The sequence below is a fragment of the Neopelma chrysocephalum genome, unplaced genomic scaffold, assembly GCF_003984885.1.
Source record: "Neopelma chrysocephalum unplaced genomic scaffold, ASM398488v2 Primary Assembly neopelma1_26, whole genome shotgun sequence".
NCBI lineage: Eukaryota > Metazoa > Chordata > Aves > Passeriformes > Pipridae > Neopelma > Neopelma chrysocephalum.
Window position 1 is genome coordinate 11,757,931 of NW_020897695.1, and position 26,447 is coordinate 11,784,377.

General features: G+C 38.7%; 1 protein-coding gene across 4 annotated transcripts in view; it reads left to right on the forward strand.

Moving 5' to 3' along the window:
- The window catches only part of TMEM108 (transmembrane protein 108), a 163,530-nt gene that overhangs the window by 54,522 nt on the left and 82,561 nt on the right, over nucleotides 1–26,447 (forward strand). For 3 of the 4 annotated variants that reach the window (XM_027675550.1, XM_027675548.1, XM_027675549.1), the window contains exon 3: nucleotides 22,284–22,365. In XM_027675550.1, the coding sequence (XP_027531351.1) occupies nucleotides 22,326–22,365 (40 nt within the window). In that variant the 5' untranslated portion in view covers nucleotides 22,284–22,325. Of the gene's footprint in view, nucleotides 1–22,283; nucleotides 22,366–25,050; nucleotides 25,116–26,447 lie in introns of those variants that run through there. The other variant, XM_027675551.1, reaches the window with a different exon arrangement.

Here is a 26,447-nt window from a genome sequence, read left to right on the forward strand (position 1 = left end):
AGTAATATGGCAGCAGTGTAGAGTTATTCTCATCTGTGTCCATCCATGCGGGCAGAGAGATCTGCAGCACCCTTTTATAACTTGGTAGAGTTAATTCCAATGGTGGTTGTGCAGGAGGACATGAGTTTGTCTGCTGTTGCTAGTGAATGGTAGTATCCCCTTAGTTCCAGAAATGGGTGGCCTTTGCTGTAGCTGCTGTAGATGCTCTGTGATGGTCAATCTACATGAACCTGTTAACCGTAGGTTTCTTAACTGCTGTTCAATAATTTGTCTGAATTGGAGCTTGCAAGATCTTTCTTGAAAGAACGGGAAGAAAAAAACATATTAGTAAAGAAGAAAATTGTGAGGGAGAAAAGTAAATCTGTGTATGTATCCAGTCAGTTACAAACATCATCTCTACTCCAGTAACTGGCTTAAAGTATCTACAAAGGCCAGGTACAATTTACACCCATAATAGAAGGGTGACAGGTAGTGTTCTGTGTATGCTCATGGCAAATGGTCAGAAATCTGGATAAATATGATATTGATACATAAATAGGAACATAAATAGGAATTATTGCTCAACATAAGCTCCCTGTTTTGCCTTCGGAGTGGTGCTACAAAATGAATCTGCTTTCAATAAAGAATGACATAATAGAAACTTTGGTCAAGAAACTGTTTCCATCTTCAAGAGATAAATTCTCTGTAGCTAAACCATTTTTTGTACCACCAAAATTATAAAATAATAGCAGAATGTAGATTGTGTCATTTTTATTTTTCTTGAGTATTACTGTCAGATTAAATCCATAAAGATGATTAAAAACTGGCTTCTTCTTTCAGCCCTTTCATTTGTAAGGAAACAAATGTGCCAGTCTTAGCAAACAGATGTCCACATCATAACAATCATCATCTCAGTTGGCTTAAAACGTTATTTGTCTTCTAAATGCGTCTAAGAACTGAAGAGACGTGGAGTTTTACCTCTCTTGGTCTCTCTAGGTTAGACCTGAGAGAATAGCAAAGGAGACTAAAGAAATTCGCTTTGTTACTTGGATCATATATTGTATGGGTTTTGAAATCCCATGATTTCTGTGGCTGCCCATTAGGAATGTCTTGTTATTAAAACAGACGTATAAACAAAAATATGTAGACAATATTGTTGTGTGATTGTTACTTTATTCACACCATTCTGAGCCTGGGAGGGGAATGCATTAAGGATTTAGTGCGAAAGGAGTGGAAGAAGGAATTCAGTTTTATCCCCAGCCCTGGCACAAACACTTGGATCACTGTGAAGGGTGAACTTACCAGAACAGGGAGTTGATCTGAGTGCTTTGGGGCATTTTGAGGGAGCTTTGTGCAAATTCTTTTACTGGCTCCTGTACATATGTAAGTCAAACTCATTGGATATGCGTGGGTTCTTGCTGGATGTTTTTCAGATTCAAAGACTGCATGAAAGTGCAATCTCCTGAATCCTAGCTTTCCATCCTTTCTCTCCATAACAAGAACTCTAAGAGCCAAGAGTAAATTTACAAAGTAAGGTGTTTAGACCAATACTTTATTGAGCAGTAACTTATAATTTGCCATGGGTGCTGTAGTTTATCAGCCACCGGCATATGCAAGACATAAGAGCAGGATGTTTTGAGGGTGTTTTTGTTCCTCGACAGCTTGTGGATTTACTAAAGACTGAGATGTCTGCCAGTCAGTGTTGGTAAGTAGTATCTCACTGTAGGATGTGAGTGGAGATTGCATTGCTGAAACCCTCAATTCCCACTTTACAGCTTATGGTGCTGTTCGGCGCATACGCAAAGTAAGAAGAGACTGTATCTCAAAGTGCTTTTGGTAATCTGAAGTCGGATTTTTTGGGTAGAGTAGTGGGTGATTTTAGACTACTATATTGTAGGGTTAGGTCCTGTAATCCCAAACTACCACAAACTGCTGCCTCGAGTTTTTGTCAGTTTATGGTACCACAGATGAAGTCTACTGTGGCACTAGGGTGGGATGGATCTTTCCTTACAGTCCTAGAAGTAGTCCCTTAACATTAAAACAGAACTGTGAGTCTGACCTCTATGAGGAATCTTGACATATGTGGTATGCTGTGTGTCTTCTGGTTCTTGTGCTGTGACCTGTTATATGTGTACGATGGTGGGGGTAGAGAGAGGTGTCAGGAAAATGTTTGTCTTTCAAGAGGACTGCATCTTGCCTGCTTATACAGAAATGATAATGCTGAATTTCTTACATAGTTAATTTCCATGGCAACGGAAATAATCTCATAAATATGGGATTATTGCTTTAGGATCAAAGAGGGGGAGAACCTGGGTTGTGAAAGAGAAAGTTCTTTATTTAAATATCTTAGCAGCAAAAGGAGTAACAAAACAACTCTTGATATTTGAGCATATTTTCCTTTTACTTCTTGATCACCTGCAAACCAAAACCTTAAATATTAAGCAAATAAAAGCAAAACCATCCATCTCTCTTACTGTATTAGCTTGTCAGGATTGTTCAATGCTTCTGAGTGCTCAGCAGACAATGAAATAATTGCAGCTAGAGCAATAAAGTATATCTAAAAGAAACCCCTTCTGACTCTTAGCCATGCCCTGGTACCAGTTGGCTGGAAGGTTAGAGCCCAAAAAAGAGCATGATACTGTCCACGTTGTGACAGTATCATCCCAAACCACTCTTAATGGAGACTCCAGTGGAAATATTTCTTCTCAGCAGGCTAGTGATGGAGAGCAGCAAAAACATTTGTGGGTTTGCTGAAGAATTCTAGATGGATTCCACTGCACTTTTCCCCATGAGAGGATTGCTGCAAGCATCTCAATATCCTCTGCTGCTTTTCATCACATGTCATTTTGAAGCTGTTTGTCTCTCATGTACCTACTTACATATTGAGAAGCTGCAGAGGAAATGTAGGTTTATAGAAAGGGGCTCACCAGCTGCCATTTTTCCTGAAAGAAAAGCTGCAATTTAACATTAACCTAGCAATTAAGCAAAAATTTACGCTAACATGCTGCTTTCTTGCATAAAAATCCCTCTCAGCAACTGCAAAAATTATCTATGAGAAAGGTAATAGAATAATTCCCAGCATCTTTGATTTGGAAAAGCCATTTTGTGGCATGATTGATATTTCCTTTGTGTTAGCATGGGAGGCCATAGAAAGAGGAGTAATCTCTCTAATGGGTGTACTCCATGCTGGTGCCTGGGGTCCATGATACATTTGTCAGGCTTTAATTAAAGCTCTGGAGTTGAATTTCCACAGTAATTAACTTTTATTTTCAGTTATACTATGTCTCTCATTTTTGACACTGACACTTTCCTGTTAGAGATAGGACCAGCAATTGGCACAAAAAATAAAGAATGTGGAAATGAGGAATAATTTAAGAAATTGCATTGTATTTGCCATGAATTCTGAAAGTAGACAAAATCACATTTTCTTTCAAAGCTGTTTTGTTGTTAGCTGTGTTTTCTCCTCTGCATAAACATATATCCTATTACCTTGGCTACCCTTCCTTATGCAATGTCTGGTAGTAAACAAGCTTTTGTTTCAGTAGTCAGCATGTATCCTCCATCCATGTTACAACAGGTCTTTCTCATTATGTCTTGCAGAAATGTTTTCTTGCCTTTTGGCAAATTTTGACTTTCAAACATGAACAATATATGTGCTAGGAAGGCTATTGAACCCTTATTTCTGGACTGCAACTTTTAATTCAGTTCTGGGTTGGATTTTTAAGAGTAAACATCACAAGAGTCTACCTTCTATTGTTGACAGTGGGTTTGGATTGCAGGAATCTCTCTCTCACTGAACATGCACATTGCTTTTATTAATAGGAGTTAGGCACTTGAGTCTGCTCTTTAGATTTCAGATATCCTTCTCTTCCACTTTTAATTCATGCAGTTTTCTACTTATATTTCGCATGTACTGTGAAGTGCTATTATGTAGGAGCACAAATAGCAAAATCTCTGAGCCACAGTTGCTTGACTTGACCTTAACAAAACCACCTTTCCCTGAACAGAGAAACACAGACCTGGAATCCAGTCCCCTTCTGTCTCAACTGCTGTATCAATCACCCTTTGACAGACCCACTGAGCTTCATTTTAAAAAATTAAGGGGTTTTTATTCCACTACTGCAGTCTGAAATATCTGCTACTTATTGACTATCTCCTGATTTCCAGTCTGAATGTGTTCACAGCTGGCTGTCACCATGTCCTCACATATACCAGCCTGTGTGTTCCTATGCTCCCGGATGAGATAGGTGAAAGCCTACTGACAGGGTGCTATAGTTGACTTAAAGACTCAGAAAGAAATTAATTTCTCAGGTATGTTGTAATGTCTCAGTCTCACGAATAATCCTAGTGCCTTCCAGAGAGGAAGTGGCAGCTTGATGGCTTTAGTTTCCTTAGACCTGTTGGTGTAACCTAACTCTGGAGTTTGCCTTCTGTAACTTGCAGCAGGATCTTGTTTCCCAAATACTTGAAATGTATCCATTGTTTCTAAACTAGGATCTGGTTGTGCTGCTGTAGCTTTGAAACAGACAAGGGGATGGTCCTTGTGAATGCAATACTACCAATAAAGAAACAGCTAAGAATAGTACCACTTCTGAAATAAAGCACTAGAGATAATTAAGTAGAACACTGCAGTAAATCAGTGTGGCACTTAAGGGCATAGCAAAGGCCATGAAAAAGAAAGGTAATAAATTGTATGGTGAGAGATGCTAATTGATCATTGTTTGCCATTTCAAGCTGTGTCTCCAGATTTCATTTTAATATTTCTCGTGGACTGAAAAGCAAGTACAGAACTGAACTGATTGTGATAAAATAGAAGCATGGAAGCTAGAAAGGGACATGGGCTATTCAAGCATCAAATTCCTGTGAAGTAATTCTGTCTGGCAATATATTTCCAAGTGTTTTTTGTATTTATTTTATAACATGCTGGTTCTACTCGCCCCACTTTCTTTGGAAAACTGTTCCATAACAGAATGTGTCTGGGTACTGTGAAATCCTGTATGATATTTCCCTATATTTTGTCTTTCTTTATTTGTCTTGATTCTTCCTTGATTATGCCATCTCTATACTTCATGTGTCTATAAATTATTTATCCACTGTCTATTAAAATTGTTCATTGTAGATAATTTTACCAGCTCTTTGATGAGCTTTATGCCTGAATTTACTTCAGTGCTAGCATCTATTTAGCAATACCATGTCAAGGACTGAGTGGCATATTTTACATGCAGTTGCTCTAGAGATGTTGTGGGGAGGAATCTCACCTATATGTTCCACTGCAATACCCACTTGGAAAAGAAACTTGGGGTTTTTTTTTATTTTTAACCCTGCTCAACTTCCAGATTTGATTTTGGACTAACCAGTTAGGCTGAAATCTATTCCACTAAATCTTTGCTCTCTAAACCAGTCCTGTTCACTTGGAGCAAGGCACCAAGGCTTTCCATGTCATCAGCGAGAGGAGATGGCCACCTGTGCATATTGAGCCATCCTATTTTAAGATAGGACTTCATCCCGACTTTGCTAAGATTAAAAAGGGGCTTATGTAAATAGCTTACATGAGATTCCTATTTTTTATATGGCTAAAATATGGGGAGATGAGCCTTGCCTCAAATCTGCTGTTAAGCTGAATATTTCCTCTTGCAAAGCAAGAATTAACGTGGGTGGTTTCTGCATTGGTAGAGAAGAATAGCCACTGATGAGGTCAAAACTCTATAAACCATATTTGCAGCATTGCTTGAAAACTTTTAGATGATAATGTATTGTATATCATTACTGTTGATTTTTTTATTATTATTTCCTTTCCAAAGTTTCTTTCTTCATCTGTAGAGCATTTTATGCCTTAAATGTATAATGCATTTCTTCCAGGATCTGTTTTCCACACAGAGCTATTACTTCATATTTTCCAGAGAAATCTCTTACCAAGAGTGGGGTTTCCTGCCTATTAATTGTCCTTTGATGGTGTTTCACAGACCAGTCTGAGTTCTCTTTGATCTTGACTGCTCAAAACCTACAACCTTGAATGGGAAGCCCTGTAGCTGTCTTAGCTATGCTTGATCCCATGAGCTCTCTCAAGAGGTTGGGTTTATTCCCTAGAGCATGGTACCACACTGTGTGGCTTTTGCCTTCAGCCAACCCGCATCTTCAGTAAAGTATGTTTGCCCTTATCTGCAAAAGGCTGTTTAGATGTTACTCTGATGTGTAGAGTGTATCTGTCTTGCCTGGGATTGCAAGCTCTTGGCTCCCTGGGGAGATTACTTCTTTATATGTAGATGGTATTTACATGTTAAAGTATTTAGCTAGGCTGTGGATAACTGGTTGAACCACCAAACTGAGTAGAGCCTTATTTTTCTGAGAAAAGAGTTGAAAGGCCATTTTTTTCCATTCAAAAAGAGTGGGCAAATATCTGAAACCTCAAAAATAGAAAAAAGATTGGGGTGGGAAAAATGTGTAACTGGTCTCACTGAACAACACTTTCAGTTGCACACACCAGCAGAAAGTGTCAACATCATATGTCACTCTTCAGTTTTTCATTTCTGCAGTTGACAAATCAGAGAATGGGGCAACACTGCATCAACTCTGCTGTCACTGCAGTATTCTGGGCCTGTGAGCTGAGGCAGTAAAAAAACAAGCCAAAAATTTAGCTCCTGTTTTAAGCAATGATTCTCCAAAATGCACATGTAGGTGAAACTGGAGTGAGAAATTACATGAACTCCTTGAATTTGCAGTTTATGGATAGCGCCATTGCGAAGTGTAAATACAATGGACTAGGTAAGATAAATCTGAATGTGTGGGTCTCAGCTGCATTCATAGCACGATGGGAAAGACTTGACAGAGTGATAAAGATGTAAGGAATGGAAGCTTGCAGAATGCAGCTGCCGTATGCTAGGTTATTAGGCATTCTGAAGATAAAGATATGTCCTGTTTCTCCTGAATTTGTGATAAGAAGGATTATTCAAAGCTGCAACTGATTCATGGATAATGCAGAGGTCGTATATTTTCAGTAGAATGCAGAGAGAACTGGTTCATATAGATAAGTTATTAGGGGGCAACGCACAAGATTTTCTTTCCAATTGAATAATCAAGCATTTGCATTGCCCTCGAAATGTCTGACTTTTTCCAGCAACAGAACATCAGACTCAGTGGACCACTGCTTTTGTGACTGGGCCTGGTTTATAGATCCAGGGAGTTGTGATCACTATGACAAATTTCACTGTTCTTTAGTGTGAGATGTACTGTTTTCTCAAGAAAACATTAAATGGTTTATATAAAGTCAGTCTCCCTCCCAGCCCTAACAAACTACACCAGAATTGCTCTTTGTTTGCATTGTTCCTTGTCCATTTAGCCTTCTGATGAATAGCAAGTGAAAGTTTTGTTCTACTGTGTTACAGCATGCTCAGTTGTAGTCCTACCTGGTGGGAACAGATGTATCTACTTCTCCTTCTTCAGAAATGCCTTGCAGGCCTTTGGGAGTTGGAATGGCCTATTATCTACCAAATAACAGATGTCTTCACAGATTAGCCTCTCTGAGTAAAAACACAGTGAAGCAACACAAACGATGATGATTAGCTAGTTGAATAACAATAGGCAAACTCCAATGCAGATGTACAGGAAACAAGGAAAAGATCAGACACTTATATTTCTATTTTCCTGCATTCATTATATACATTCATTTTTACAATGACATCTTAATGTTAAAGCTGCCATTATGCAGCTTTCTGTTTCAAAGCTTCTAACTTATGATTTTTTCAAATTAAAATAATGTATTAATATTCCCCTAATTACATGCTAATAAAAGACTTAATTCAGTTTGCATACAATTAATGCATTTGTTGCAAAAGTATTCCATATGTTATTTTAACGTCTTTAAATATTTTTCAGTTAAAGATTTGCATTCCTAACTTCCAATATGAGTGAAATTAAAGAATGCTGCAGTGATAAATTCTGCAAATCGTAATACACCTCTCTGCATATGGTCCAGCAAAAACCAGAAGATTTTTTCACATAAATTGGAGGGAAATATATGAAGAATCAGACACATTTATCTACAGGACTTACCCTTCCTGGTGGTTTGATTGTTTACTTGCAAAGACTCGAGTTCTGTCATGATTTTGTTGGTCAGAGTCTTCCTAAATGCAGAAAAATATAGACAAGGACTCTATTGACCTTGAGTCTGGTAAAGGTTGCCTGATGCTTCACCTAGTAAAACCATTTTGCTACCATTCAAAATGAAATTTTCAAACACAGAAAATTTCTGTTCAAATTTCAGTCTGTATTTTTTTCATTTCAGTAAAAATAATTTAGTCTCTGAGAAAAAAAAACAAAATTAAACAGGGGGATGGGCAGTCATGTTTCATGTTACAGTATCTTGTATTATTTTGTGGGACTTTCATATCACAGATCAGGAAATTGAAATCTATCAGGGAGAGAGGACGATGCAGGACAAAAAGTAAGAGGGATTTCTATAATGGAAGTCAAGGTTAAAGTTTTTTCATTTTAGTGGAAAACTGTCAGATTTGGCTGCATTCTGATCTGAAAAATCCTTATGCCCATATGTTTCTTTAAGATTTGCAGTTCATCTGTCCTAGGATTTTGTCAGTAGGGAGTAGGCTTCAGATGGGGAGTATGATGGTTGTGCCCATTGCCTAGGTGGTCGAATCAGGTATTGAAATGATTAGGAATGGGCAGCACTGGGGTATGGTCTCCATATAAAGAAAATTAGGAGTGGGGCAAATAAAGATGTGACACAGAGAGAGTGGGAGCAGAGGGATGCTGAGGAGTGGAAGGGACTTTTAAGAAGGGATAGAAGCAATATACAGGAGAGAAATGAACAGGATTCTGGCAAAAGAGACCAGACTAGCAGTAAGACAAGGTCAAGTGTTAGTAGACGAAGGGTTAAAATATGGGTTCAGTACCTAGAGGCTCCAGTTCTCTGGAGGATTGTGTGGGTGTCAGTAGGGCTGTGTTATGCAGTTTCTGAGTTGGGGTCCTTTTTTTATAGTTTTCCTTTTTTGTTTTGTTTTGTTTTTTTTTTTAAACTGTGTAAGTTACACTTAAAAGCCTGTTAAGAGTACAGAGCAAAGCTCTCTTAAATAAGGAGAGATTTCAGTCAACACTGCTCAAATGAATCAATATTTTATTTTATCATAGTAGTTCATTATGTCACCTCTTCCTCTTGTAACTGTACATCATTCATATCCAACTTTGAAACCAGAGTTATTAATTTCCTGGGGAGCACTTCTGCGGCTCTCATTATTGTGGCATCTGAGTACTTTACAGACATTAATGGATTTATCTTCACAATGTACCAATAAGGTGAGATGACATTATACACCAGGGAAAATGATGCACAGAATCATAATGTTAACAAGGGACATTTAATTTAGGTGCCCAACTTGAGATATTCATCCCCAGTTTTCCAGAAATAGCATTTGATCGCCCTTCCTTTGTTCTGAAGTTGCCTTTTGTTGAGTCCATCACAGTTGGAATAGTTCCACACTTCCACAGTTCAGAGCGCAGGTGTTCTGTGCTCTGCTCTATGCAAACAAAGAAGATGCAATTAATGACCGCCTGCTCAGAGTTTGGGTTTTGTGACTTTCTTGGCATTAGGCACTGAGACAGAGAGAGAATCCAGTTCTCCAGGGCAGCTTTTGACTGCCTTAGGCACAACCATTGTGGTTTTCCAAGCCCTTACCTCAGTCTTGTTGGACTGTCCAGTGCCATCAGTGGCGAGGCAGAGATACAGCAAACAGCAGGTTCCTTCTTGTTGTGACCTTGACTCTCTGAATGTGTGTGGTCAGTCCTTGCTCTTACACTGAGTGAGGCTGGATAGTAAACTAAATACCAAAGTATGTGAGTTTATTATTTGGATTGTCATAGTGTGTACATACTGTAGCCAGTGCAGAGTTTTTGCACTGCAGGGATAGAGGAACCAAAAGGACTTTCATTTCTTCATATTGATTCATATTGATTCATATTGTCTGTAACTGTTGTGGCAATCCTAGCACACAGGATCAGGGGCTCTTGTAGCAGAGAGAAGCTGCAATTTCATTTGAAAACGATCCTTCATTATGTCCCTGGCTGGCCTCATTGCTCAATTGTATGAGCTGATTTGGGGATGAGGTGAGAACCATGTCATATAATACACCCATAGCTGGGCATTTCCTGTCTTCCAGCCTTGCAGGGCTGAACTCATGGCTCAGAAGTGCATTACACCCAAAAACCGCAACACATTTCCCCCAACTTTTTACAGCCTACAGAAGCAAAGCCATGGTGCAATCAAGCAGGACATGGAGAAGGCAGTCTCTGTTTCCGTGAAAGACTTTTCTTTAGTAGGAAAAAAGAGGGATAGAAAGATAAAGAGATGGTTTTCAGATGCAAAATGGGAGTTAGGCTCTATTAGCTTTCACAGTGAGAGGGGAGTCTCACTGAAGTCTGCACCTACAAAAATCTTGCTGTAATAATCCAGTGTCCATCTCTCCTGTGCTGTTCAGTACTTTACACAAGGCCATTCTTCACCATTTTCCTTCATCAGTTCATTTTCATATTCGTTCACAATGTGTTGGGAAAGAGTCACTGGAATTACTCTGGGTTTGCACTGGGCAACTCAGAACATGGTTTCACCCATCTCAGTTGCAATGTAACAAAAGAGTATCTAACACCCCTAAAACTGTCCTCATCGCATTTTAGCTGAAGTGAGTTATTTAGGCAGATGTTTATTTATTAAATCCACCTATCAAACGTCCAGTCTTATTCTTTCCTTGCCTATGCTGTTTAGCTCTGCTAGGGGGAAAAAAAAAAGGAACATCCTTCTTGAAATGGTGGCCTTTGCTTGCACTACTTTATGAATCCTGAGCCAGGTGCTGTGTCTGTACTGAAATCTCCTGTCAGAGTTGGTGGGTTTTGCCTGAGGAAGAACTTCAGAGTTCTAGGCAGTAAATGAGAGTTTTCACTAACCTATTAAAATAAACTGTGCATCTCAGCATAATCTTACTTGACAGCATGACGTGTTTTCAGATGCTGCTATTTCAGATTTCCCATTTTCTTTCTTATACATTTCCTTCTGGCTTACTTGCACCTCTATATAAGCAAGTGAACCTTTTGAGGGAGGGAAGATGAGCTGTTTAGCCAGTAGCAGTCTTGCTGGCTGCACAAAGTGAAAGGGAAAATAAGACACACAGTGATTGGCATGCTAAATCCTCTCTAAAGCTACAGACCTGTCATGTAGAGCTAAATCCCTGACAGTGCCAGGTTAGCATCTTGCCCTGTCATCTTACCCTAGCTCTCCTTCTTTTGCCTTCAGTCCCCATCTCCACAGCCTGAAGTTGTAGATGTCAGGTTGACACAGAGCAGGGCATTATTATTATTCAGAGTTGTGTAAAAAGTGAATTTACATTGAGTAAAACCAATAAGCCATGCTGCTCTGACATTTAATTTTCTTGGAAACTCTTCCTATTGAATCAGACAGCACTACATGCATTTTCAAATGAAATGCAGTGTTTGCACTACAGTAACCTTGTATGGACAAGAATGAATAATTTGGAGCCTATTTCTGCCACCTTCCTCCAAACCTAAATTTTTATGGGGCTGTATTTCTGTTTGATGCCATGTAAAATTTTCATTTTATTCCCACCTGCTGTCTCAAAATGATGTACAAAATATTCTTCTATAAAAGAGGTTGCTGTTAATGACTGGGTCACTGGTTGGTAATCTCCGATTCTTTCTGAGGCCACTTCTTCTTTTGACATCAAACCCTGGGGCTGAAAGTTGAGGATAAATAAATGGTGTCCCTTGAACAAGACATGGTTATAATAAACTCTCAGATGAAATGTCAAGTCTAAGCCAGTGTACTTTTCTACTTTCCAGTGTTATGTTGTTCAACCCTCCAAAGCAGAGCAGTCATATTTCAGAGCGCACTTCATCTCCCCTCTCTTCTTACTGTATTGAATGTCTGATTATAAAGGAGGTAGTAAATGGCTCTCTTAAAAAGAGGTTTAACCAGGGGGACGTAGGTCAAGACATCATTTTACTTTCTGTGCCATATGATTATGCATTTCTGCATCCATCTATCCAAATCTGCCCGAGGTGTCTCTATTCTTAGAGCTGACGTTGTTATAATTTCATAGAAGAAGCTACTTCAGACAGACTTTGTCTTTGAAGTGATAGACTTCATTTCAAGATGAATGTGTGCTCTAAAATAGCCGAGCACAGGGAACTAGCAAACAGTTCAGTTGGGATTGCCCCTGAATTAATGCTTTGTCATGGGGGCAAGAGGATCTGGCAAAGCACATGAGGAGGTCTTAAAAAAACCCCAACCTTTCATGATTGTTTACCCAACTGATATTTTTACTAAAAATATCATTATAAGCCATGTTGGGTTTTCTTGGAATTTATGCTCTGTTAAAAAAATTAGCAATATGTGTTACTATTAAATACATTAATGCACCATTGAAACCGAATGGTTAAGAATTCAAAAGATGGTTATATTTTCCTACCGTGCTTTTTTCAACTATAATAAAATGTTTCTTTCAATTTTAGGTACTTGTATATGTCTATTATAACATGTCATTGTGAAATTAGATCCTTACGCTACACTTACATGTTATGATTTGAACTTGTTGAAAACGTTCAATCCAAAACTGACATGGAAATATTCTTGAACATATATTTTGATGGGAAATTTATTGATTTTTTTTTTCACTGAAAAGAAAAAGGGAAAATGCCATATATGTTTATTAATTTTTTTCCTTTTTTCTTCTATGTTATTACCTTTTTTTACTGGGAGAGGCATGCTACTATAAATAGGGAAGAAAAGACCAACAGAAAACATGGCCATCATCTGCTACATATAGACATAAACAAATGTGTGCGATTCAAAGTTGTAATAATGAATGTAGTGCTTTTTAATTGTTTTGACAGCTGAGATAGCTATGTTCTCCTTAATTATGTGATCTTGTTTGATACAGTAGGATGGGCCACAACCAAAATATGCATGTGGGGCATTCTGACCTGATTGAAAGCTTTTGGTCCTCACTCATGTTCAGTTTTCAGAAATGCTGGACCTGTGGACTGGGCTCAGCATCTTGAGGAGTAAGGAGAGTGCTATGTTGCCATCCCTCATTGGCAATTATTTCCTCTGTGCTTGATAAATTAGCTAAGGAGTTGAGAAGCAAAGCGAAATGTGTGGGTCTTGGACTGGGATCTGCTGTACTTATCTTACATCAGGTCAGTTGAAATTCCCCTAGAGATGGGCCAAAACTTAATAAGTCTATCTTGATCTTTTTCTTCTTGTATATCCCTCAATCTTTTATTTGTTTAGCTGGGTAATTGTGGTGTTCACTAAAGAGAATCTTGCAGTTAAAATGTTATATTGAGATGGTTCCATCTCTGCTACAGATTTCCTTTAAAGTCATCCAGGCCCTGTGTAACAGTGTTTTCAGGACTGCAATACAAGTATGTTTGACAGCACAGCACTTGCTTGCATTTTTGAATACATAAGCATCTTTGTGAAACTGGTATTTTGGCCTTGATTTCAGACACACAGAGCATGCATACTCCTCTTTGTTTACAGATGATGCTTTCCATTCTTGAAAATTTGACCCAATCAATCAACCTTAGGAATACAGTACCATATTATAAGAGAGGGAAAATAGTACCTTCTGTTTTGCACTCTGTTTTTCCTCTCTACTTGAAATATTTGCATTTAATCAAGCTGAATAATGTGAAAAGCTTGATTTCAGCTGCTTCACAAAGGTACACCCTTTTCCAACTCTCTGGGTTTATTACGGTGCAGGCAAAGCTATTTGCTTGCCTGTTCTTTACATTGTCTTTTTTGTTGTGTATCCTACACAATAGGAACGAGGGAACAGTTTAACACAGCTGCAGAGAAGTTAACCCCTAAACCTTTAGATCTGGAGAAAGCTCTGGGTGGGATTCCTTTTACAGATGTTGGCATCCTCATTTTCGGTGTTACGAGCTGAAATCAATTGACCTTCAGCCCTGTGAAAATCAATAGGGAGAAACAGCCCCACATAAGAAATGGGCCTTCTCCTTCCAAGAGCGGTGGCATTTTAAACAGGTCACAGGCATCAGGCTTCAGAGGAGCAAATCTACCTGCTCTCTGCAGAGGGAGTTTTAGTGAGTAAATCAAATGTCGGCACCAACAGTGTGGACACCCTGAGGCAGGTGAGATGCCATGGGAGATTGTCTGGGGAAAACACGCTATCACAAGAGTGATGTGAAAGTGGAGCTTGTTTCTACATCCATTCCTTGCTGTGTTTGAGAAGGAAGAACAAGATGTATTTTCTCTATTTTTCCAGAAGTTATAGAGATATCTTAACTAGCGTAGTTTTGTGTGCCAAGAAAGTCTTTTAGCAGTAGAGCTTCCAATGATTATAAAGTTTTCCTGTCAAAGAGCAGACAGTTTGCACTGCTGAATGCTTCCTGGGTATAGTGCAGCCTGTGAAATTTTCATCATGAGCTTGGAACGAATATTAAAAGATTTTCTTTGGTTTGGCTCTCATAAGATCCACAACAAAAATTTTGAAAAAGTACACAACTTACTCTTAACTTTATCATATTTCATTAAAGAAACCTGTCTTTCTTCAGTTAGCCAAAATAGCATATTTCAAGATGTGCAATAAAATTTCATCGTCAAAGATTCATATTCCCATATATTCATATATGTTGAGAGGATCACTTACTGCAAAAGAGAATATTGCTAGGTGTCCACAGGGATTTCTCACAAGTATTTATCATTGCATATTTTACATTCAACCATATGTAAGTTTTAAAATGCACACAAAAGTCTTCCCCTCTCCATCCCTAACATGTATTAATGACCAAATTCTAATTCTCCCTACAGCTGCTAAGTTAGTTTGATCTTTATGTAGATGTTATCTTCTCAGAGTGCTACAGAAATTAATGATGTAAAGGAAAGGCTTCTTCTTTTCTCGTTCTACAATTGGACAGACACACACACACACACAGAGTCATGTCTTTGCACCACTGGGAACAAGAAGCAACCAGAACGATTGTTTAGACTTCTCTCCCACTGGAACTGCCTTAAAAATCTGCCTTTTGTTAGTGGTAGATAATTAGAAACAAAGTCAAGAAATAGTCCAAGGCATTAGGTAGACAAAGGCAACAGCAGTTCTACTTGACCTTTCCAGACTAAGTTCTTCCCCTGACCATGGTCACCTACACATGAGGTTCTTCATGCCCATCTATTTTTATGACAGTAAACCCCAACAGAGTAGGCCTTTCTTCCCTCTTCCTTTCATGAACATGCCCCAGGTCTGACATGTGAATAAAGGAAGATGATGAAGAGTGAGTTATCTGTCGATGTTCTCCACTCACCATGCTAATGACAGTAGCCATTAAGTGATCATCTTGCCTAGAGTTGTTCATGGAAACAGTGGCACAGCTGGGAGGAGGCCTGTGGGAACACAGTAGTTTGAACTGCTATGTTAGCAGAGATGGGGGATTGGGATTTCAACAGTTAATGATGAAGTAGCGAAGCTGAGGAGAGGGAACAATTACTGACAGGGTTTCCTTGCATATCGACTCAGCTTTCTCTGGGTGTTTTTCTTGGTTTGTACTTAGCTTTGTGGTAATGGGCAGATATGGATTCAAACATCAATACAAGAAAAATGACAGGCTCAGACCTAGTGGAGATTGTAGATGCTTTGCATCTGGAATCAGAGAAGAGAGGCTTTGGATGGGTTGGGGTTTTTTCTGGATGCTATGAGATTCTCTCCTTCTGAGTTCATGTCACCTAGGGTGCAAGTCTTGTATATAAAAAAAAGCATAGCAGTATATCTAGTTCAGTTCCTACCTGACCATTCCTTATGCCTATATGACAGGCCTGCACAACACCAGCAAGACTGGTTCTGATCAACTGTGATATCCTGAGGGTAGACCCTACTCTTTAGAGACCTTAGAAAAGCAAAGGGTGTATACTTTTGAGGATAATTGTGGAAGTAGATGTGAATTGCTCTTTCTTAGATCTGCAAAGAGAAATATACTTCAAAAAGTGCTGAAAGATCTAAGTGGACATAAATATAAAAAATGCTGCACTCAGGATGTTATGAAGAAAGATGATAACAGTGGTTTGCATGTTCCAAGCAATGGAAAATAAATCACAGCAGACAACGTGGCACATGTTGAACAAGAACACAGAATTCTTGCTCGAAGGAGTCTTATTGCTGCAAGTTAATCATCCTTTTATTAGCATGCCCTGAAGCTTTTTGGGATATAAATTTTGCAAAATAACATCTGGAATATGGAGTTAGGCCATTAAATTAAGAAACAAACTATGAGAACTTGAAAACACAAAGTTGTGCTTGAGTCCTTTGTAGTCAAGAAGAGTGCACCTGCTTCCTTTTATGAGGCACACTGGAATATCCACTAAGTGAATAACCTGTGGGAAGCAGTGGATGGAGACCATGCTGCTGGAATTTACACTGGGACACTAACTCCTGGGGCTAGTCCCATCTCTATGAGTTGTAAGTGAGGAGCCTCTGCTGTTGCTATGTTGTAGAAATTCATTGAACATCACAGGGCAATATGATACTTCAAGGACCAAGGCTGTGTTTTCTTGATAGGGGAGGCAAAAAAGATTGGAGATGGAAGTAGTTTGGGGTATGTCTGCTTTTTCTCTTGTTTTCTGCAGAATCAGAAATACTACAGTTAAAAACTGTCTGTGATGTAGCTTTTTCTTCTTTCCAAAATGATCCATAGTGGAGAGTAGGCACTCAGAATAACTTAATAATGTTCACGTGCTTCATGGGATGGGAGTGGCATGTCTTTTGCCTGTCTCCTTTTTTCATTGCCATTCTTCAGCTTTATTTAAGTGTCCTAGTTTTTGTTTGGCAGACAAAGAAAAAAGATCTTTCATTGACTGTTAGCTTTGCCTCAATGTGCATCTTCTGTTTTCTCTATTTCTCTTTAATTTAAGACGTGGTTGACATTTTTTTTCCCATCAGACATAATGAATGGCTGGGAGCTGTCAGCTCTTTTGGACTCTTTTGTCTTCCATTCATCATTATGTCTTCATTGTCCTCTTTAATTTAACTGTAATGTTGAGGGGATCGCTTACTGTGAAAGACAATATTGCTAGCTGTCCACAGGGATTTCATACATCTATTCATCATCCTGTGTAAGATAAACTGTATGTGAAATATTGTGCACTAAAAAGTGCAAAACTTTGAGTTCATTTCAGGCACCAGGTGCTTAACCAATATTTTCAAACAGGTGGCTATGCATATGACACCTTTTCTGGATACAAATATCCACTAATTTAACTGTTGAAGATGGATCTTTCAGACTTGAAATTGATTTGACTACAAACTTGCACTATCTCTATTACTTTGTTTCAAAGTTTATCTGTAGGTACATCAATGTGAATGCAATATAGAAGTAAAACAAAAGTCATAATTAGACCTTTATTTTCTGGTTTTCAGAGGAGAGACAGTGAATGTTCAGAGCAATTGTGAATATACCCATTCACTTGGAGACTGAAATATGGATCTAGGAAATTAAGAATCTCCAAGATCTAGGATATTTGTAACAGATAATTTCCTCAAATACTCAGAATGGCTTCAAGCATTAACGTTCCACATGTTTCAAAATTAGTATTTTGGAGAGGTGTACTCCCAAAAAAGCTCAGGGAAGTGTTGAAGAATCGATTGAGGATTATAAAATGGTTACAAAACTCAGATACATTAGATTTTGCGTTATTGAAGTTTAGCACACATTTTCCAAGTCAGTTTTTTTCCAGAACCACTTCTGTTTCTGCTCACTCTTCATATTTCTTTCTCTTTTTTTAAGTAACAGTTTGTGTATTTAAAACAGGTGGCGATACTCTGGTTTTACATTAATCTGCCCGAAGTCAGGAACTGGCTGTGTGTCTGCATTTTCCATCTGCATATGCACAACTCTGCTAATCTATTAGTGCCTAAAATTGCATACTCAAATACCTAAGAGAAAATGGCTTGGTGAACTAGAGCGCTCTCAGCTACCAGCCGCTATATCTGTAACCTATCTTGATTGTGATAAATAAATGTATTTATCACAGAAAATCTGAAAAAGTTTTTCATAAGATAAAGACTATAAAACTCAGATACCTACAGGGAAAGAACTTTTGTATTAGGTGTGCCTGCAGGGCCATAAGAGGGTACCATGATGACTGGACATGGGTTGATACTCAGAAAAGAAGTTTCCTCTGCAGCTATTGAAATGTCTGATCATGAGACTTTGCTTTGTCTTCTTAGAGATACAGAAAATTTTCCATGATTGGAGGGTACTGAAATTGAAACTATGGCAACTTGAGAAGTTGTTATGTACAACAGATGTGTATTTGTTATATAGTCATAATAATTCAGTCCTTCATTGCTATCTCTCAGAAAAGTCATGGTAGTAAGTGATTGGGTGATAAAAATGGCAGATGAAAGTCCATGATGATACTTGCAAAGTCACAGCCACAGGCAAAAATTAGTCCAAGCTCTACATACCTGAGGATAGACTCCTGATGAGTTATTGTTGCTCAAGGATTTGTAGCAGGCACTCTATAAAGTGGAGTAGCTCAGCAACAATGACAAAGGGAGAGAGAATCATAGGCACAATTTGGAATGGAATAGAGAAGGAGCAGGAAATGTCACTGTGCAGTATGAAAATCCAGGATACACCCAAGTTTTGATGGCTGCATGCAGCTTCGTTCCCTACTCCTCAGATCTGAACTGGAAGGGATACTTACAGCTTAAGGCATGGCAATTATCAGATATAAGGTGTATCTTCTTAATGAAAGAAGCAAAAAGACAAGAGTTTCTCAGCCTTAAAAAGAGATTCTAAATGATCTAATGAAAGACTAAAATTGCATGACGTGGAAGAGATAAATAAGAAATAATTATTCTCAAGTTAAAAAAATATGACAGCTTAGGTACTGTATTCCACTCAGGGTTGCTGGAGATAGAGCAAGCTATGCCAGGGTGTAAAGATTACCTTGCATTTATGTTGTTTCACATATCATTTCCCTAATGTCCTGGCCATGTGTTCAAAAAGATAAATCTTCTAACTGAGGGCAACAGAAGAAGGTAGTTAAAGTGATAATCTTTGTTTCTTTCCCCATATGCACAGTAGTTTCTATTTCCTAGCACAGGGTAAATGACATTAGGAGTCCTATCTAAATAAATGTATACACCAAAGCATACCACTTATTTTAAGCACAATACCAGAATTTATAAGCAAATACCATTATACATTACAGGTAGCATTAATACAGGGTTGGAAGAGAAATACAAAAAAATTGTGGTTCACAGCTTCAAACTGTATCACATCACAGTTGCCAAGCATAATTCAAATTATACAAAGTCAATAATGTGAATTTAGGGTTGCAATTTCAGATTCACCCTTTTTTCCATTGTATTTTTATGACTTCAGATGGGTCAATGTTTGTAAATCCTACTTTGACACAAAAGCAGAGGCCTTGAGTATATGGAATCTTTATTGTCAGTGGCTTATCTGGTTCTTTTCCTGCATATATTTTTATTAATATCATAATGGATGCTAAACATAGACTTTTTGTATATACATCTTTGAAGAGTGCTGTAATAGACTATATGATGTCTATTTGTACATACAGACTGAGGTTTTTTACTATGTCTGTTTTGTCATTTGGTAAACCTTAAGGAAAAAAAAGGTAAAAAGAAGTTCCTCAACAAGTATTCATGATCAAATTATACATTAATCTAACTCTGATTCTAATTAAAAACTGTAAATTAATTCACAGGTGATTGCTTTCATTTAGGAGAAACACCTTGCAAATACTGACATTTCTGCAAGTTACTCAGATGTTTTGAAGGTCCAGTTTTAAATGGAGAGGAAAGTGTGGGAGAATCCAAACACATGGCATTTGTGTACAGAAATTACCATGTGAAATAACTTCGCAAAATCCAAGCATCTTTTGTTACATAGCACAGGCAAGAAAAGTCACCATCCTTTTGAGGCTTCCACGTAAAAGTTAAACATAGTTCTGTTTTCACAAACTCTGCAGCATTTATGCAGTTCAAAGGTGTTATTCTCTGTTTTGACTTGTTTGTCTTAACATCTTCAAGACTGCATTTTAAATAAGCTCTGAAAGATTTATATAGGTGCATGTTAAAATGACTCAGAAATGTTCTCAGGAGTTCAGAAGATGAAAATATGTTGAACTGAAAACTAGAGGATACTACACACTATTTAATATTGAGCAGAGTCCTTTTAGGAGGATGATCTCAGTGTCCTGCCTTTGAATCTATAGCAAATACTTTCTTATGGAATCAAGAGTTTAAATACTGTGTTATCTTTGGGTACTCAGTGAGACATTACTCACAGCAGTGCTTTGGGACTACATTTGCTTTTCACTTCTGATTTATGCATTTGTTTTCCTCACGATGTGAATAATTAATATCAGCATGATTGGGATTTATTTTTTCATAATATTTTTTAAACGGAGGTGAAAAAATATCCCCATCAAGTATTTGAAAACGCTATCTGAGAACACATAAAATGTTATTGGTTACTCCCCAATTGGGCAAAGACAGGGAGATAGGGTGGTCACATATTTTTGCCACATCACATTTTCAGACATGCAAGAATTATGAGATTCCCATCTACAGCAAGGTAGTTTGGTCTAGACGAAACAGAAAATGTCTAAAGACGTAGAAAAGTTTCTCCAGTTCCTGCAGTTCTAGCTGCAGCTCAGGCAACTGGTGGAGTATATCAGGAAGGGATATGACCTAAAACAGCTGACTAACATGAAGCTAAAAAATGCCAGGACAAAGCTGCCCTCTGTGCTACCATTTCAGCAGAGTTTGGCACCACTGAAATTTTGATTGGGAAAGGAGGATGGACTTTCTCCTCATTGTACATCTTGAGAGATGTGAAAAGGTGAGGCTCAGGAAGGAGATTCCAGCCCCATGTTCCCACCACAGCTGCCTGGTGGTGTCTGCACCTATCATTTTCTCCTCCAGTGAGGACCCTTTCTCCAAAGTAAAAAGACTCCTATGAGATTAATTTTATCAAGCCATAAGCACAAAATGAAAGTAATTTTCACTGTGTTTATTTTGTATACTCTTGACAATTTATGCTCTTTTTGGCCATAGCTCTCCCCTTCAGTTCTGTTTAATATCTTAAATATCTTTATTGAGGATTTAGATGAGGGCATTGAGCCCACCATTAGCAAATTTGCGGATGACACCAAGCTGAGGGGGAGTGTCGATCAACTGGAAGGCAGGAGGGCTCTGCTGGGGGACCTGGACAGGCTGGAGAGTTGGACTGATTCCAACGGGATGAGGTTCAACAAGGCCAAGTGCCGGGTCCTGCACTTTGGTCACAACAACCCCCTGCAGCACTACAGGCTGGGCACAGAGTGGCTGGAGAACAGCCAGGCAGAAAAGGACCTGGGAGTTTGGATTGACCGGAAGCTGAACATGAGCCAGCAGTGTGCCCAGGTGGCCAAGGAGGCCAGTGGCATCCTGGTCTGGATCAGGAACAGTGTGGCCAACAGGTCCAGGGAAGTGATTCTGCCCCTGGACTCAGCATTGGTGAGGTCACACCTTGAATACTGTGTCCAGTTCTGGGCCCCTCAGTTCAGGAAGGATATTGAGGTGCTGGAGCAGGTCCAGAGAAGAGCAACAAGGCTGGTGAAGGGACTCGAGCACAAGTCCTATGAGGAGAGGCTGAGAAAGATTGGGTTGTTTAGCCTGGAGAAGAGGAGGCTCAGGGGAGACCTCATCACTCTCTACAACTCCCTGAAAGGAGGCTGTAGCGAGGTGGGTTGGTCTCTTCTCCCAGGCAGCTATCAGTAAGACAAGAGGGCATGGTTTTATGCTCTGCCAGGGGAGATTTAGGTTGGATATTAGGAAGCAATTATTTACAGAGAGAGTAATCAGGCATTGGAATGGGCTGCCCAGGGAAGTAGTGGATTCTCTGTCCCTGGAGGTTTTTAAGATGAGACTGGATGGGGCACTTAGTGCCGTGGTCTACTAACCACGGTGGTAGTGGATCAAGGGTTGGACTTGATGATCTCGGAGGTCCTTTCCAACCCATTTGATTCTATGATTCTGTGATTCTATGATTTTATGATGCTATGATTCACTGCCAAGCTATTGGAGAGCATGGCTTACACAAGCAAAGTACACTTAGGCAATTTCCCATTGCTTATCAATATCATTTTCCTGTGAAGCTTCATCTTACTTTGTAATCAATAGGTATAACAAGACAGCCTATATTTTGTAATAAATAATTTTCTTCTTCTCTTGATTTTTTCTTGACAGAATCATGAATAAACTGGCAGACCAGCAGGACCACATGATACCATGAAGAGAAGCTTACAGGTCCTCTATTGCCAACTGTTTAGTAAGTAAATATTAATTTTTATTCTGTTAGAAAAGAACTATTCAAATCCTTACATAAGATAGCAGTATTTATGCTGGGCACAATTCAAGGGAGTACTTAACCATGTTTTTTGCTTCAAGTACCTGGAGGAACCATATGGAAGTTAAATTATCCTGTTAACGGAAATATTTGGAAATGTATTAAAAAATGAGTTGAAGTATCATCTGATTTTGCAGAGTTTTGTAAAAGACTAAAATTTATTTGTTGTGCCTTGCAACTGTGAACACTTTCAGAAAAATGAGATATAGAAAGAGAGGATGGTGGCTGGAAGAAATAATGCGATGTTTTTGTAATCATGTTTTTTGTCTAGTTCTTAGTGGACAAGAGGGATCCATCTCACTTGGCATGTCTGGTGGTGGTCACTCAATAAAAAGATCTGTGAGTGAGGGAATGGAGCTCTAGACTCACACAGACCTAAATTCTGTGTCACTTCCTGAGATGACAAGGATTTTTTTCTGGGTTTTGTCTTTCGGAAGAGTCCATCCAAGAGTCCAGCAAAAAGCCTCAGGTGAAATTTAGACTGTGTAGATGGGAACTGTCTCCCCTGTTCATGGAAGTAAAGCAAGGTTTTAGGTGTATTGACACAGTTGGGACATTCCTGTAGACTGACAATTTCCAGTGTCAATATCAAAAGCAACAACTTTTCTTCAAAATTTTAGAGATAAAATAAATTAATTTTATATAAGTGTAATCACTTGCTGTCATGTTTTGCAAGGGAAATTGCCAATTTCCAATGAAAATGCAAGGAAAAAATTATTTTTAATGTTGTCTCTTCAGTTCAGCAGAATTTCTTACTCCATATTTTCATAGACAATTTTGTATGGATTTCTCTTATTCTGGTCCAAGCTAGACAGAAACCACAAAATCATCCTTAATATGCGTGGAATGAGCAATACAAAGACTATTAGTTTTATTGGCATGTGTGAAAATTAGGTCTAAGAAGTATTTTATGGACTGTTCTAGAAACCTTTTGCTTTGCTAGGTTGGCTGATGTTCCTGTTCTTATGTACAGCTTCTCCTATGACATAGGAGAAACAGAGCTGTATCTTTATGACTTTAGAGGGGAGACTCCAGAGGTGCATCCAAGGTTATTTTGTTTTCATGAGCATAAAGCTAGGCCAGATGTGCCTACATGACCTGCCCAGCAGCACATCTTTGACTCCCAGATATTGGGTGCCTGGCTGGTGTGCAATGTGGGAAGAGCTCCTTAAGGAGGCTTATAACCAGAAACCCACTGACAGCAGTGGGGGCTGTGGTAGTTTTACAATAGCTAAGGACCCAGAATACTTTGCTTCATTTTGACATGTTTCTGCGTGTTGAAATGTGACTTAATTCTAAAATTATCTCAGTTGCTGGACCAACATTGTAATAAAAGTATGAAACTGAATTGTGTAAGTGCATTTCTACCACGATTTAGGGAAAAGAAGGAAGGTGCACTGTGCATCCAGCCTATCAGAATGCTGAGACTTTTTGTAACTATTTTTTTTTTTTTTTTTAATATTATGCTTCGTGGCTTGGCAGCATTCCCCATTGTTATCCCTGCTGTTTTAAACTGTGTTTTTCAGGGTAATATGTTGAAGAGCTAGGCAGTAAATAGAGGGACACTGAAAATAAAGAGGGAAAGACTGAGAAAACTATATATATGTATACACACACATATAGTATGAATATGCACTGATATTGTGAACTCTGTGATGTAATTTGAAAAGGTGGATTCTGAACATACTGATTCTACTGACAGATAAACAAACTGCTTTATTTCTCTAAGTGCAGCAAAAATATGTAATAAATGTAGTTATCATTAATAAATGCAACAACTATATAACTATATAAGAGGTATTTTGGGCATCTAGAATGAGTGTTTTCAGTGGTTGATTGGTTGGTTTATAAAAAGCCTATGGCAAGATCCTCCAAGTTACTTAAACTCTGTTAAATCAGTTTTATTTTAGGTGCACTGAGGTGTGTTACCTAAGCTCACTTTTTCCCCAGTTACACCACAATGCTAAAAACAAACTCCAGAGAGTGCATTCTGTCCAAGGAAGAGGAAATTACTTTAATGTGTTTCCTGTAACTGTTCTTTATGCTATAAGAAGGGCCTGCAGCATGGTCTCCTGTGTTTCATTTGCACAAAAGGGGGAAAATTGCTGCTACTATATAGCGGGAAAAAAAAAGCAAACCTTCAGAGAAAGTATCAAAAGAGGATATTCTACTTCAGGCTGATTCACCAATGTCCTTCACCTGCCTGCCCTCCTCATCTGCAACTGCAACAAGTGGGTCTGTGGTGCTGCCTCAAAAATGTGGCAGTGTTTTCATATTGTCTGCTGTGGTGTGAGTGATTAATTGAGGCTTAAGGCTATAGAGAGAAGTGCCCTATGTATGTATTCTTGTGAATACATACATAGGGCATACATAAACATGCAAAAACATGCTGGAACAAAGTGGCGGCTTTTGTAGACAAAACTCTGTGTGTGCTTGTGAGTGTTCCTGTGGCTAAGAAATGTAGGAAGAAGCAGTTTCATCTCCAAACTGGTGTGTCGTTATGAGGCTTATCACATTTTTGCTTGAGTCTCAGCTGTGCTACTGTAGTGACTACACTCATCTGTGTATTTGTTTCCACCTCTGTTCATCTGTGCTGTGTTTGTGCAGAGTTTGAGACAGTGGGACCCTTGTACTCATGAGGGCTGCTGGGCTTTGGGGCTGGAAGAAAAGACGTAAGTAGATATTGGTTTGTTTTACAGACAGTGGGGTTTGTTAGCTGTATTTTTAAAAATCAGACCCCTATATAACTAAGATTTTGATTGTAGCTTGCATCTTTTTTTGGTGAATTTTAGATGAGTTATGTAATCATTCTATTGCCATCCATACTTTTTTGCTGTGCTTTCCAAAAAGAGCACATTCCACCCATTTATGCTAATCAAGAATAGCATGTGAAAATGGCACTAACAATGGCTCCCCTTTTGAATATGGCTGTAGCTGGCTTGAATCTGCTCCCAGTTGTCAAGAGATAGACTTTTTAAAAATTGTAGTGCTACATTTGGCCCCAGACAGGGGCTCTGGGCAATGCTACTTTACCTCTAGTCATTCATAATTTATGAATAAGTAATTAAACGTGTGATGTAACTATAAAGAAGTAGTGCTTTCAAACTGTATCTTCGAAGATTCTGTTTAATCTGAAATCTCTTAAGACATTAAAAAAAACCCCACATAAAAAGACTAAAACAAAAAATTTGGAAGAGGTTTCTTAGTAAGAGCTCTTTGAAGTCAGAAGCTATATTCAGTTGATGAGGACCAATTAAAGCAAAACATGTGTCCACAATTTGCTGCCATTTGTTCTAGACACATCTTTATGGATGAAGTTTGTTGCCTCTGTAATGATGAAGATGCAAATGCCTTACCCATGAGGCTGAGCGATCTCCATTTTTTATAGAGACCTAATGTGGTGATTTAAGCCCTACAGCATGAGCCACAATATGTCTGCATTTTCTGTAATAAAACATGCACACTATAATTTGCCATGCATGCACTGTTCACTGATGGCTTCCAAGCTGCATATAAGCTAGAGAAAAATGTGGGGACAGGTAACTGGTGAAGCTCTTGGCACGCGATCTGTATACGGGACTTTCTTCTTCAGCTGTTATTTTCCTGAACAAATGGAAGGACTTTTATTACAGCACTAAGGTCTGTATGAGGACCTGTCACCATAGCATCTAAAATAAACACCAATCTGGGTGTTTCTTCATGCCATTATCACTTAGTGCATTCCCAAGTATCACTCTTTCATCTCTGAAACCTGGCACAATGCCCAGTAGTATCAATAGAAAGAGTTTCTTATCTGCAAGTGTGTACCACTCACTGTGGTAAAATGAGCAAAAATGGCTGTGAGTGGCTGTGCCTTATAACACAGGCTGTCACAAGTCTGGTTTCCACTTGCTCCCCTTCCTCTGTTTTAACTGGCAGCTTGGCTGCCTTTCAGTTAAGTCTCTCACAATGCAGTTCATCCTGTAGAAAGGGTGAGCACAAGCCAGCACTCCATTCAAGTATAA